The sequence below is a fragment of the Oreochromis aureus genome, linkage group 10, assembly GCF_013358895.1.
Source record: "Oreochromis aureus strain Israel breed Guangdong linkage group 10, ZZ_aureus, whole genome shotgun sequence".
In the NCBI taxonomy this organism is placed as follows: domain Eukaryota; kingdom Metazoa; phylum Chordata; class Actinopteri; order Cichliformes; family Cichlidae; genus Oreochromis; species Oreochromis aureus.
The window spans coordinates 4,070,441-4,085,299 of NC_052951.1; the positions used below are offsets into that span (position 1 = coordinate 4,070,441).

The 14,859-nt window shown below is 41.6% G+C and overlaps 2 protein-coding genes across 3 annotated transcripts; one reads left to right on the plus strand and one right to left on the minus strand.

Moving 5' to 3' along the window:
• Positions 1-494: 494 nt before the first annotated feature.
• Positions 495-9,905, plus strand: micu2 (mitochondrial calcium uptake 2). Of its 2 annotated transcripts, none has more exons than XM_031742657.2 (12): positions 495-752; positions 1,135-1,291; positions 2,586-2,617; positions 2,697-2,772; positions 3,563-3,610; positions 3,719-3,801; positions 4,593-4,646; positions 4,830-4,927; positions 6,170-6,341; positions 6,426-6,534; positions 6,615-6,772; positions 8,143-9,905. In XM_031742657.2, the coding sequence occupies exons 1-12, from the start codon at positions 555-557 to the stop codon at positions 8,242-8,244; spliced, it is 1,287 nt and encodes a 428-aa protein (XP_031598517.1). In that variant the 5' UTR covers positions 495-554; the 3' UTR covers positions 8,245-9,905. The 2 variants fall into 2 exon arrangements, with proteins under 2 accessions (XP_031598517.1, XP_031598518.1); XM_031742658.2 differs by having other exon boundaries at positions 1,135-1,264.
• A 46-nt stretch (positions 9,906-9,951) lies between these two features.
• LOC116322559 (interferon regulatory factor 2-binding protein 1-like) lies at positions 9,952-14,062 on the minus strand. The gene is made up of 2 exons (XM_031742656.2): positions 11,913-14,062; positions 9,952-10,882 (listed from the first exon to the last, which is right to left on the minus strand). Exon 1 carries the CDS (start codon positions 13,717-13,719, stop codon positions 11,938-11,940), a length of 1,782 nt encoding a protein of 593 aa, XP_031598516.1. The 5' UTR covers positions 13,720-14,062; the 3' UTR covers positions 9,952-10,882; positions 11,913-11,937.
• Positions 14,063-14,859: the final 797 nt, after the last annotated feature.

A 14,859-nucleotide genomic window follows, 5' to 3' on the forward strand; every position in this document is an offset into this window, starting at 1 on the left:
AACAAAAAAGGCTTTTGGACAGTTCCTCCTCTGGTATAAAGGTGTGAAGAGGTGGTTTCAAATACATCTGCTGAAAGAGCCATACACTAATCGTTTTAACTCTGATGTACCAGCAGGGCTTGGGCCAGTCATGGCCCAGTATGGAGTTTATATGATCTGAATGTTAGACCTGAGGCCCCAAAAATGAAGACGTGGTTATGTTTGGTTATTTTTTATTTAGTTTTGAAATAAAAATTCATATTCAGTTATTTTTAAAACTCAATATAGGATATTTCAAGATTTTTAAGCTTGTTTATCTGACTTTTTAAAATAATATTAGGCATAAGGTAGTTTTTCCATGTGTTACCACAGCTCTGTAAATAAACCAGATGAAGTGTCTTTCACAATTATTATATATGTTCTCAAACGTCTTCTTCTAAAAAGGTGAACTCTACAATCCGGCGCTGACGGCTTCACGTCATTTATTCCTTACCTATCACAGCGGGAGAGGGGGCGTGGCCTCGCTTTGCTAAGACGAACGCAGTTTAGCCAGCTAGCGAGTTAGCTTCCTGAAAATGGCCAGCTGGGGGAAAGTTGCAGCTCTCCTGAGGGGTGTCTTGAGGAGCCCTCGATCTCTGAAAACCTTCGCACAGTACCGTACTGTCGGTCGCGGTATTGTGGCTTCTGTAATTGGCACCGGGGTTGTCTGTTATTACCGGTATCATGTAAACAACAGGACTCTGCCCTTCGCCGTTTATGCTAAGGAAGAAAAAGTAAGTGGACACTTCAGAAAGTTCCTGTCGTCAAAATTCACCGCAAACGGACAGTACCGTTCATATGCCTGTCTGTGTTCATTTAAAGTACGATGTTTCGTAATTACAAGTACAAGCGACACAATAATGTTAGTTGGATATCTACAAAAAGACCGTCCAAATTCATAGTGTCAATTAGTGCCCCCTAGCGGTGCTCACTGAAACTGTTTGTACTTATACACAGTGAATCTGTTAGTCTTGACTTATTAGATATAATTTAATAAAATAAAATTCTAACAAACCACACATTTGTCCAGTTAATCATTAAACATATAAAGGGAGGTGCTGTTGAACATGTGTTCTGTAGTTTACATTGGTGTTTGTGCACCTTGTGCTGTTGCAGGAAGATGCAGCTCCGCAGATGTCTGCAAGGAAAATCCGCTTCATCCAATTCGCCTCAGTCATCCATGAAGAGGAGCCCTACATGACCCCCAGAGACTTCCTCTTCTCTGTGATGCTGGAGAAAGTTGATCGTAAGCAGCTCATACAGCATACAACAGGTCAAACAGCTGATAGCCTTCCATAATCTACATCCCTGTTCTTTCTTTAACAAATATATACAGGGTGTGATTTCCCAGGTCGAGTGGTAGATTTCCCTTTGCTAAATACTTTTTCATCCCCAGTAGATTTAAAAAAAAAAAAAAAAAAAAAAATTACTCATTTCATATACAGCCCTCACAATCTGACACTAGAGCACTCATCAGGATCAGACTCAACTATCTCCAACCTCCTGTTTTGTTTTGTTTTTTTTAAATTGCACCACAAAAATATCCAGCAAGTATGTATCACGTATGTCAAAGAACAGTGCCCTTACTTTGGAGCCTTATTGAGTATCACCACAAGTCAGATACCAGAAACTGGACCGTCTGTGGTTCGATCCCCAGCTCCTGTATAGTGAATTTTTCTAGTGCAAATATAGTGAAACCTAAACTGCTCATGTTTAGTGTGTTTAACTCAGGGGTCGGCAACCTGCGGCTCCGGAGCCGCATGCGGCTCTTTAGTCCTTATACTGCGGCTCCGCGTGGTTTGGGCAAATAAATTAGAAGTATTTAGCTGAAGTGTATTTTATTTATGTTAGTTCTTTTTAACTTGTAGTTCTAAATTGGAAGATTATTGTGATATTGAAATATAAAAATAAAATTATATTCTATTATTTTTTTCATCGCTCAAAATAAGCGGCACACTCGGGGAAGCCGGTATACCCGCCGAAACGCCGTGCATTTATAGAGACTTTCAACCCCAGGTAGGCCAATTATGGATCTTCGGATCCACATTATGTCAGCAGCTGTTCTCCACCGTGAACTATGTTAAAGACAAACACCGCTCACGCCTCACAGATGACAGCTTACAGTCCTGCGTAAACTGACTTTGTAAAGCCCCGATTTGCGGACTCTGTGCGCAGAGGTTAAGGAGCAGAAGTCCCATTGTAAACAAATCACGGCAGACCCGACGATGTTTCCATGAGCATGCTTTTGAGCATCTCTTTATTGCTTTAGTGCTTTCATGTGTCAGTAAGGCTGGACTGTACCATCTGTACGTAACCAAACCCAGACACACCTCCCAAACATTTCAGATCAGTGTGGCCGTGCAGCATTATGAGGAAGACTGAGTGCAGTTCTGACTGGTTGTTTGAAGAAAAGAGAGAGGGAAGAGGAACCTCCATGTTCCCACAAAGCAAAACAGAGTAGTTTGTTGTGTGCATGGAACAACTTCACGTGTGCTTCTTGCCTTGTGCCTGTTCTTGAATAATTTTTTGCTGTTCTGTTATCAACACATCTTCTCTGGTTTTTGCAGGAAAGCTGCAAAAGAGAGTTTTAACCAAACAGGTACATTAACTTTCTAGCATTGTGCAACCTGCAGACCTCGGCCATTTCTTTAGGCTAATGGTTCGTTTTATCCCGGCAGGATGTGAACGGTATGCTGGTGGCTGCCTCTAAAGCTCGTGCTGGTAATGATCTCTTCAGAAACTTGGGAGACAACGGTAAGTTCTCAAAGGGGACTGCGATGCCATACCTTTTAATTGTCAGGTGGATCATCTGTTTAAATCCTCCCCCCAATTTCTCTATAACACCAGAATGATTACCAGCTCCTTTTATCATTTTTTAAGGTGTTGTTGAGCAGTAGTTCTCCAGGCTTTTCAGAGGTCTTTCAAAGGTTTTCTTTGGACATTGGCTGCTTTTGTCAGTCATTTTTAGGCCAGGAGAAACGTTTTTACCCCTCAGCTGTAAAAGGGTGATGGGGTATTGTCAGTGAGTTTGTGAATGAACAAGGTTTAGGATTTTAAAATAGATGCATCTATTAAAAATCTCAGTAGTTTTGGAGGATTTGTCATGGTTTGGGGCTGCATGTCAGCCATGGTGTTCATTTCACTGACTTTTTTTCCTGATGACAACAGGACGATAACTAGATAAAAATAAATGCACGATGATAAAATGTGTTGACACTTTCCTCAATGATTAAAAGTGAGATGTAAATGTTCTGGAGAGACAAGATCCAATCAGAAGTAATCTTGGCCAGTAAGGTTACAATGTGTACAAACTCTGGTTTCACCTTATGTTCTGCATTTGCTTGCATGTTTGCACGTGTCAGTAAATGGCCTATTTCCCATTTTCCTTGCAAAATATAAAGAAAATGAGAGGTCCACTTTAACCTGTCACCAGACCTAAACATCAACAATCCACCTTTTCATGTTTAATGATAATCCTCTTTGTCAGTGTGTGTCCCCCTGTTGGTTATCTGAAATGCAGCACAGTGTATTTTGTCTGTCACAGGTTTGATATCCTACACAGAGTATCTGTTCCTGCTGTCCATCCTGACCAGTAAGTCTCTCCAATAGTCCGAGCTCTTGCAGGAGATATTGTGCTGAGTGGTTTGCTCCATTCTGGACTGTACATTTCTGATATTCTTTGTCTACATTGTTATTGCAGAGCCGCGTACTGGATTTGATATAGCCTTCAAAATGCTCGACATTGATGGCAACGAGCATGTGGACAAAAAGGAGTTTTTGAAGGTAAGAGCTGTGATGTGTTAGGATATGCTGACAATAAAAGCAGCAGTAGATTATAACAGATCATAATGAAGTAGTAAATTTATGGGAGGACTTATTATACAGAAATATTTGTTTTAAATATCTATGTGCACTTAATTTCAAACTGTTGCCACTTTTAACGCTTCCTCATGTGCTACAACTCCTGCAGTTGTAAGTATGAACCAAGGCACCACGTGAAGGTGAGGAGAGTTGTAGCTGCTCGAGTCTGTCTTATCTGTCGCTGCTTGAGTTTAGTGGGTTTATTTAAAGTCACCTGACATTTTTTTTCTTTTTTCTTTGACTTTTTCAACCAGACAGAGAATATTTGTGTAGCGTTCAGGCTTAGAACGATGTTAGACTTGGGCTTTTGTTTTAGACTGCATGTTGGCACGTCCTTCACCTTGTTATAGTTTCATGTTGTGACTTGGTGAACAAGCCAAAGGCATTCAGTGAAAAGTAGAAGTGCATGCATTCTCATCTGCTCGGGTTTCTATCATGTGATTACATGAAAGCCACATCTCTAACTTGATAGGTGAACTGTACCATAGCTTTATATTTGTTTTGACTTGTCTTGTGACAGCTCTAAAGAGAAACCCCTTTTCAAATATGCTATATATATACACCTGGTTTTTGTTTGTTTGTTTTTTGTATTGTCTGTTTGATAATGTAGGATGTTGTTCACACTTGGACAACCAAACATTTTCAATACAACTAGTTATTTTGATTAACTGGTTAATTAAAATTTTATTTATTTCTTCTTTTTGTTGCTGAAGCTCAAGAAAATCATGGGAAAAACTAAACTGCGAGCCCCTATAGATACTACAGAGGTGAGTGTTCATTGGTTGGTGGGCTAGTTAAAAACATACAGACTGATAACACTGGCGGAGGACTAGAAAGAATGATCTGTTTACAGCTGTTTTTTTTCATCAGTATTATGGTGTCATTTCTGTCACTTCACTTTGAATGTTAACACACACGATGTTGTTGAACACTGTCTGCATGTTACCCAGAAAACCACAGAAGAAGGAGAAGGTGTGAACACAACACTACAGGCCTACTTCTTTGGGAGGAAAGGGGACAACAAGTTGCAGTATAAGGACTTCAGCCGGTAGGGATACCCCCTAATAATCACATATGTACTACAGAGCATATGACACTTTTTCATAATTAGCAGCTTTACAGTGTAAAGTTTCTGTTTTTTTGAAATCTCAGACATTTTGAATATTTTAATCTCACCTGTAAGGGATGTAGACACTCCCTAAATCCTTTGCATGTAGAAATACTGTTTGAACATGTCGTTAGGCAAAGGCAAGGAAAAGAACAGCAAAGCTCATATTAGGCTTGAACTGCTTTCTTAAAAAAAAAAGGAGAGAGAGAGAAACTTAAGTTCTCCATGTGTTTCAGGAGCACAAAGGAGTGTTGAGCTCATACGAGATATGAGCGAGATATTCGTCATCTTTCCATCTATGGTGAATATTTCTTTCAAAATAAGACACACAGCTACAACACGGGAAAAGACCCAGGGAAACAGAGTTAACGATAAAAACCCTGAAAACCATAAGTTTCACACCCGAGCCTAAACTCTCACAGCCCGGTACCAAATAACTCACGGACCAGTACCAGTCCATGCCCCGGGGGTTGGGGACAGTTGGTCTAGACCACAATACTAAATTTTGCTCTACAAGGGCCTGATATCCTCTTCTCAGAAACTACATCAGGTAAAAAGATAATTCTGTGTTTTTACATTCATCAGGTCCCCATCAGCCCAAAGTATCTGAGTTAGTCAGATACTTTGATATAGTTGTGAAATTACTTTATGTTATATGACCAAATGACCAAAAAATCTATACTTCACACATTACAGTCACCTGTGAATTGTGATTAATTATGAGCCAGATGTGCTACTAAGCCACTGATGTTCTGATATAAATCTATGTATTTTGTGGGGTTTTCCCTGTTCACCTTTTCAGTTTCTCTTTACTTCACTGGTCCACTTTGAGTGGTCCATAACTAGAAAGGTGCTGTGACGGGCCAGCCAATCCCTAATGGAATAAGGATATAGCAATTATGATTACCTAACTTTATGTAGCTTTATTTGAGGCTGAGGATACCACATGACTTCACTGTGCTGAATTTGTCTTTACTTCATCACTCCACTGTTAGTTTTTATGGAATTGCACATTTTTATATAATAGTTTTCTTTTTCTTTTTTAAACTTTACTTTAATTTGAATATCAAAATGTTGGACTTCACTGTGTGGTCTTCACCTGTGTCTCTGGCAAACCTCAGCAGGAGAACCCTGGTGGGTCTTAAAGGATGAAATTTTGTGTAATTAGTCTCTGTTGTTCAGGTTCATGGAGGACCTACAGGCTGAAGTCCAGGAGATGGAGTTTCTGCAGTTTTCCAAAGGTATGGACACCATGCGGAGGGAAGACTTTGCAGAATGGCTGCTACACTACACCAATGCAGAAGACAATGAAGTCTACTGGGAAAACATGAGGAAGAAGATACCTGCGGGTCAGGTACAAGTGCTCTTCCTCCACTCGGTGCCGTCAGAATAGGATTTGTTGTGGCCTAAATGTCAGCTGTTATGTTTTCTTTTGTAGAGTGTCACATTTGATGAGTTCAAAGCCTTCTGCCTGTTCACCAACAACCTGGAGGATTTTGCCTTCTCAATGAAAATGGTCACAGAAGCCAACCGTCCTGTGGGCATGGGTACGGTTTCTCTGGTTAGATCAGTCTGTAGTTTTCTTCCAATCTTCCAGGCATAGATGTTTTTTTTCTTCTCCCTACAGCCCAGTTCAAGCGAGCTGTGAAGATTGCCACAGGCCACGAACTGTCCGAGAACGTGCTGGACACCGTGTTTAAGCTTTTCGACATGGATGGAGACAACTGCCTGAGCCACAAGGAGTTCATTGGTGTGATGAATGACCGAGTACTACGGGGTCTAAAGGTACACTCCCCATCTTCTTAGACTGTGTTTTGTGTCCACAAAAACACTGACTTTTCTACTTTGTCACCATGTTTAAGTGAAGTGAGTGCCTCTCTCACCTCCATGTGTTAAATATAAAACTGTGAAAGCCTGATGTGTAGATACAGATGTAAGAGACTTATCAATGAACGTCAGTGCTCCTCTAACTGCAGTGTAGATCACACTGAAGTACACAAACACTAAGGCACACTGTTAACTCGCTACGTTTAAAAGAACTACTTGCAAGTTTATTTAAAAGGGCACATGAACATATTAGACTAGACTGTTAGCTTTTGGTTGCCAAGGCCCATCCGTCTGAGGGTCTGTTCCAGTTGTTCATTTTGTTTAGGGAGTGAAGTGACGCAGACGTATCTGTGCAGCCATAATAAGAAGAAGTGTTTGAATTCTCTGAATACTAACCAAGGCGCTTCAGTGCTTGCTTGCTGTCCCAGAATTTATAGCAACAAATCATCCGACCATTTCTGAAAACAATCAACTAAAACAATAGTGGCATACATCTCCAAATGTTAATTAGAAGCATAACCTGCTAAAATGTTTTGAATTTTCAGCAGCAGCCCGTTAACTCCACTGCTGAACTCTGAACGTCGCGCTGCTATAAGAAAATCTGATTCTATTGCTGTTTTAAGGATCATCATTAATCATTTTTTTACTTTTACTCAGCTGGCCATAAATTTACTGAATAAAGCATCGTGTGAAATGGTCCTTAAGTCCATTAACTGGATCTGCTTTCAAAATATTTTGGCTTCACTGTTGTACAGACAGCCGAGGTGACGATGGAGCATTCCAGCTCTTCTGGCCAGCCTAGGTCAACTTTTATTTTTAACAGACATGAGTGTGTCTTATTTAACTAAGGGTTGTATTTATTTCCCTTAAATAAACTGATTCTTATAATGAATAGCACTCTATACAACATGTCACATTTATACAAGCACTGTCTTCTATGCTTTTAAGTGCTTACTAACTACCATTTACACACTGATGGATGCCCAAGGATATAGACTGGGGGAGCCAGGGATCGAACCACCAACCAGTAGATGACCTGCTCTACCTCCTGAGCTACAGCCACGCCTTAATTAGCTAACCAAAGCGAGTTAAAGTAGTGGGCACACTGCTCAACGTGTTTTTACATCCTAATTGATGTGCCTGGGATTACACATACTCTTTTTTTTTTTTTTTTTTCTTAATAGAAACAACTGTCATCATTTGACTTTAATCATGGCAAAAATACAAATTGTTTATTAGCAATAGATATTTTACATATCACTCCTAGGCTGCATGCTAATGCTTGTCTCCCAGTACGGTTGATGTGATCCGCAGTGTCTTGCCCTCAGGTGCAGCCTCAAAATGGCATCTCTGGCTACTGGAAGTGTGTGAAGCGGGAGACCCTGAAGGCAGCTCAGGAGGCCCTGGGAGACGGCGGGTGTCCCATCTGAAGCACTGATATACACCGTGATCATGCTCACCACTTCTGTCTTTCCTTCAGTTGTATGAATGAAATGAATAACTGCATGTAAATGAATCTAGGTTTATACCACTATCTTTGTAAAAGTATGTTTACAGCTAAACACATTTTGGTTTGATATTAGTTAAAGCTCTGTGGGTTTGTTTGTGGTGTTTACAATATTACATATTATTGTTTGGTCAAGCATTTTATATCATGTATGGCTGATCACTATTAAACATTCACATGCACTTAGGGCTGCAGTCAGCATTTCCTGTAAAAGTGACATATTCATGAAAGTGAGAATCCTGGTTGCACTGAACAGTGTAACAGATTAGAGGATCCTGTCATGAGTACACATATTTCTCATTTTCTGTGCACAGTTTGACACTAGTCAGAGTGATTTATTCTCATGGACACAAATGCAAATTTTCACCAGTCCCAAGAAGCTGGCTTGGTTTTTACATGTACGTTTTTTTTTGCTCCTGAGCATTAATGTGGTTACCAGAGATCAGTCGTGTGAGTCAATAGTGGGTAATAGCATTTTACAGCTGAGTGCACACATCTTGAAATGAATATCGGGCCTCCAACTTTCAACAGTAACAGACCAGCTTCTATTTACTTAAATTCTGGGGTAACCAGCGGGGTGTACTGTAAAGTTAATGGTTTAGCTATGTTGAGCTTAAACTCAATTTTTTTGTCACGTAAATGGCTTTTCTACCTGGCTAAATCAGCATGGTGTTATGTTTGGAGTTTCCCTTTAAAATGGGTTGGAAGCCAATATTACAGCATGTTTTAAGCACAATATAGATCGTCTGCTGGAAAAATGTTTTGTTTACGCAAATTGTACCTTACTAAAACCACTCAATGAAGCATAAACTATGCATTCCATTGTCATGGGAATGTGCACGTATTAATTTGGAGATTCAGAAAACATGTTTTTTTATATATTTATATACCCGAGTCTAATGTGCCAAGTCTCACTTACCCTGCTGAAATTACAGCTATTAAAACACATACCAAGAATACCTGTTTAATCAAAGCAACTTCACTACTTTAATGTTAAAATGTATCCACTTTGAAGCTCCAGAACTCCAGCTGTCACATTAAAAACAAACAGCACCAAAGAGCACACTTGGCAATTACAATTATTAGTTTAAATGAAAATGTTTTACCGCATCTATGCACTGAATTACCAGCAGTGTTTTAGTTTACTGTCATATTTTTCTTTATAGATTTTATTATATTATTCTTTATAGATTTTAAACAACCAATGTATTATTGGCTGATAATGTCTCTGTCACTCAGCGATCATTTTACAGGGAAGAACAATCACGATGCGTAAAACACACCTTTTCCATGTGTGTGCCCACAGAGCCTGAAGCAGAAAGCACAGCCCAACAGATAATACCACCATTGTGTTACCAGAAGCCTAGACGTGTTGATTTTTATTCGTAGTACACCCCTCAGGCTGTTCATACTACTGCAGCCAGGACACCTAAGTGCATGTAAATACACATTGTTGTTCAGTGTGTTTACAACCCTGCTAATAGTGGTTTGTGGGAAAGATTCTAATTATGCCGGGGAGCTGGTGTGGGATTTTCCTTTTTTTCTGTCAAAAATATTTATCTAATAAAGTTTTATATAAATGCACAACTGAGGCTTCAAAGGGTCATTAGTAGAGAAGCGGCAAAATGACTAAGTTTTAACTACATTGTCATTTATTGTAGAATTGACCTGTTAAGATCACATGAATATGTGGGTTAACCATTGAAGATTGTGATGCTAATAAATTTACCATACATAGAATTCAAAAAGTAAATAGACAAAACAAGCTTACTTGTATGATAGAATAACTAATTAGTGACTGATGCCAGGGTTATCAGTGAATACAGCATACACAGCTACAATACAATAAAATTACATTGAGCATGAAGCCATCTTTGGTCTTCTCATCACTATAAACAAATACATAGAAATTTGTATTGTATCAAAAATAGAAATTACATAGCCATATTGAAAGAAAATTCACATTTTTGACACACAATATAAAGAGAATAACAAGTGATGTATTGTAGGTTTACATTTTTTTCCCCTTGGCTTTAAGGACCCAATGGTTTTAACATTTTTTGAACATTCGTTTTTTTAAAGAATTGCATCATTCTGTCAAACCATGTAAAAAGTATCCTGCATCTGTGTCAGACAGGATGCAAAAAACAACAACAAAAAAGATCAGATTGTCATTGTTAGGGGGGGAAAAAAACAAAACACAAAAACAGCAAAAAAAAATTTTTAAAAAAGAAAAGTGTGTGCTTTTAATCCTGGGCTTTTTGAAATGAGGCCTTTATCACACTAGGAAAAAAAAAATAAATAGATTTTTTTTTGTTGTTTTTTGTAAAAAAGGATGGAGAGAGATTGGGTCGAGACTTGATTCGGTCACGATGCAGCCCCGACGCGCAGACGTCTCCCTCCTCTCGTGAGTGAGTCTTGTCTCGAGTTACCGGTCTTTGTGTAGTGGTCCTCCTGGGCTTCAGAGTTATTCGGCTCTTGGAGGCACACATGATGAACTACAGCCAAAGTGGACCTCTGCTTGAGATTATAGGTAAGTGCTTTCACTGTGTTTTAATCCACTGTGGAAAAAGAAGAAAGCCATGTAAGAATATCAAACAGCAGAGTCTTTGTCCCACAGCTCAGACCTGAAATTGAGATGCATCTAATACATACAGGTAACTCCACATTCAAAAATATTCTCCTCACACAGTAACATCAAGAAGATATCTGATATAATTCTAAAAGAGAACAAAGAGGCTAAAAACACTACAAGGCTCATGTAGATGAATTTTTAAGAAACAAAGTTGTGCCACAGATGGTGTGCCCCCACAGAGCCCTGCTCTCAGCATCATGGAGTCAGTCTGGGATTACATGAAATCTCCAACGAGACATCAGGTTGTCTAATGCCTAACATACACTAACACTGAAATGTGGTGCCTTCTAACATCTAAAGACAACTTGTCAGAAGTCAAAGTTTTAGTCATGTATTATTCCATCACTTTGGATCCTGTCTGAGCTCTGGCCAAGTCATATGAGCACCTCAGATCTGATGATGAGGGTGTGCCACAACTTCAGCAAAACTATCAAGTCGTCATGAGGAGATTTCAACCATTTCTAACACTGAAATCACTAGTGTAGCAGTTTACACATTTGCTTATTTCAATTCCAGCCAGAGACACAAATACATTTTCGGGTTGCATGTGGCATAGTGACACCTCGTGACAAGGAAGAGTTGAAAGTAACTCAACAGTGTCACTGAAATCATCAGAGAAATTGGTTGGGCAAAGTTAGCACCTACAATTTTTTTTTTTTCCCCCAATTTGGTCAAAAAACAAAACAAAAACCTTGTCTGACATCTACAACCAAAGATATTCTAATTTCTTAGAATAGTGTTGAAGAAATATAAGAAATATTAACACACAAATTGTTTAACAAATGATGATTTGGGCTGCAGTTACCCTATTTAATAAAAGCACATGTGAAACCATATGCCTGCACTTGTCTGCCATTTTTTATTTATTTTTAACTGCTTTTGATAGTTGCTTTAACACTCACTGATAAAGTTCAGCTATAAAACAAGGAGGTCTGCTCCTCTCAGGTTTTTCTCACCATTCACTGCCAAAAGGATGGAGGGTCAAGGGTCGTTCTCCTTCTTTACTGTCACATCTCCTTCTCCAGCTAGGATGGTTGAGATCTCACCCTGCATGAAGGCCCAAGGCACAGTGGATCCGGCCAGGGGGCAGCGCTCTCCGCTGGGGCAGTACACCTCTCCTCCTTGACCTTGGCTGCGGATGAACCCTCGGGTGCAGGGGAAGCAGAACTTGTGGTGCGGGACTGAGGGACACTGGACAAAGTGAGTGTCCTCCAGGCGCTCTCTGCAGAGGGTGCAGCAAAGCAGGGTGCCTGGGGTGCTACTTGTAGACTCCCCAGTGTTTGTGTTGTTACTTTGTCCTCCAGTGCTCAGACCCTGCCCTACAGCTGCCTGGGAGACTGAGGTGGAGGGAGTCGAGGGGCTGCTGCTTGTGGGGCGCCCAGCTGAGGAGTGGGCTGTGGACATGCTGGGGCTCTCTCTGGCCATGTGACTGGAGCTCAGGCCATCTGCCACTCCCATAAGTGCTGAGATGGGTGAAGGCTGGTTGTGTAGACGAGGTGGGCCCTCTTGAGGTACGGCCATGCCAGGAAGAGGTTCCATGCCTGAGTACGTGCCCCGGGGCCAGGGCTCCCTCACAGGGTGTTCGGCCCTTCCCTCACTCTCTCCGTTCTCAGAGCCTGGAGAAGCCTTTCGGCGCCTGGTTGTGCCCTTGGCTGGTCCGGGGCGTCCAGGAGCTGCCAAAGACAGCACTGGGTCTGGCTGTGGCAGAACCTCTGGGATTGGGGGCTCTTTAAACATACGCACACCATCATTCAACAGCTCAGACAGCCCACGCCAGTCTCCGGTCCCTTGCCGTTTCTCATATTCCACGTAGCGCAGCCCAGAGTTTACTGCCTTACCAGCATCTTTGGCAGAGTCACGGAACATCTGCCTGACCAGATCTGGAACTCCTGAGTAGATCATTCCAGAGCCAGAGGGATACTCCGCGAACACCTTCAGCTCAAACTCCGGAGTAGCGCTAGCATCAAAGGCCAGAACACGCCCCATCAGATTATGGTCTTTCCTGAAGCGCACATTGAAGGGGACACAGCTGCTGAGAGCTACCAGCACATCCCGAACTGCTTTGGGACGGTTAGGCCACCCTTCCACTCTACTACGAGCCACCTCATTCAGTTCAGCCATTACTTCACTGTTCCTCCACACTGCCGGATCTATGCCCACTAGAGTAGAAGTGCTAGGTCCCATACCCAGCGACACAGCCTGTCTTCTGCCACTGTCGCTTATTATGGGGCCAGCTGAGACGGCAATAGGAGCGGCCCCAGCTCTCGTGCTTGTTAATGGGGTTAAAATGCCATGAGAAGCTGTTGCTACTAGCCCCTGAGCTATCAAGGCATGGGGTATGGTGTTATGAAGACTAGAAACTACCCCAGGCATAGCCCGACGAGTGTTCGGGCTCTGTCGGCTGCCCTCTGACAAAGCTACATCTTCAGCTCTGTGCAGACCATTGGGGAGGCGAGAAGAAGCCCCATACTCACCCCTCCCCCGGTCTACACGCTCTCCGTGATGCCGCCCCGCTTCAAGGGGCCCAGCAGAGCTGGGTTTGCCCTGCTGTGGACCGGGGGACCTGCCGTCTAAAACTCCGTGAGTGCTCTTCAGCTGCCTGGCAGTTTCAATGAGGAGTTCTATCCGGTCTGCGCCGTCGTAGTTGACACAACCCCGGCATACAGCTTCGCTGAACTCCCACAGCATAGCCCAAGGCATCTTGGGCAGGTCGCAGAGGTAGCACCATTGCCGTCTCGAGGAAGACTGCGAGGCGGAGGACATGTTGTTTACAGGCCCTCGACCAAACTTTCTTCGGAGGCCTACACGTTACGGACTACGTTTTGCACCGATTCTTCAGTCCTCCGACACCATTCGCCACATACCGCGAATTTTACAACAGAAACTAACAAAAAACTAAGTTCAAAATCCGAGTATTGGCGGTAACATTTAAAACTTAACGACGTCTTCTTTCTCGTTTGTTCGTGTCAGCCTGTGTGGAAGGAAGTAAAATGTTATAAGACACCGGAAACACCTACGCGGCCAGGGCTCAGAGCACTATGGGAGACGTAGTTTCTCTTTAAAGCCATTGTTTCTTATTTTCTAGAATTTGAATATTAAACTTCTTTTGAGCAACAAAGTAATCAGACCACATAGAAACAGAACAGTTGTAAACAATGATTAAAGGGGAAAATTCAGAGGGACTACTTTACTGGCGACAAGATACATAAGTAGCGGAGACACTGACGCTAGTCGGACACGTTTTTCCGTGAAACCTCAGTTTAACTGAGCTGGTTTGTTTTGGGATGGGAGACAGAAAACATGGCTTGTGTTGCGGTTAATCAGAGGAAAGCCAGTGTCGGTGCTGTAATGCTGGAGACATATTATGAGAAATATTATCTCATAACATATATATACTCCACTTCCTGCACAGACGTGAGAGTTTTCAAACTCGGCTTCACTGGGATGATGAGAGATCACATAGCGATATATATATATCTATATATTATAGGAGAATAACTCTGGAGAATAATCTTATAAGGACAATACAAATATGTTTGCAGCGAACAAACCCCAGGATATATTTTTCTATACCCATTTCTTGAGATGTATAAAAAGTTACAATAATGAATGTTCATTTTACCTATGCTCAAAGTTCCAAATGATGTCAGTAAATAATCTTTGTGAGCTGAAAGCTCATCGTTTTTTCTGTTGTCAGTGAGAGTGGATATTCCTATTATGGTCTCAGGTACACAGCTCTGAGTAGCAACCTTGCCCACCTACAGGGCAGTTAGGACAGGCAGTAAGAAGAAAGATGCACCAGGTTCCTTCAACCTAGCTGTCTGAGGGAACATTACAGGAAGTCACTCCTTCCCACCGCTATCAGACTCTTTAATCATCCACTTGGGTCAGGTCCACACACGC

Excerpts from the sequence above, each read along its gene's own strand:
- LOC116322559 (XM_031742656.2), bottom strand. The coding sequence starts at position 13,719 with ATGTCCTCCGCCTCGCAGTCTTCCTCGAGACGGCAATGGTGCTACCTC.
- micu2 (XM_031742657.2), top strand. The coding sequence starts at position 555 with ATGGCCAGCTGGGGGAAAGTTGCAGCTCTCCTGAGGGGTGTCTTGAGG. Across the intron at positions 2,618-2,696 it reads AGAGAGTTTTAACCAAACAG|GATGTGAACGGTATGCTGGT; the intron begins GTACATTAACTT and ends TTATCCCGGCAG. Across the intron at positions 3,802-4,592 it reads ACAAAAAGGAGTTTTTGAAG|CTCAAGAAAATCATGGGAAA; the intron begins GTAAGAGCTGTG and ends TTGTTGCTGAAG.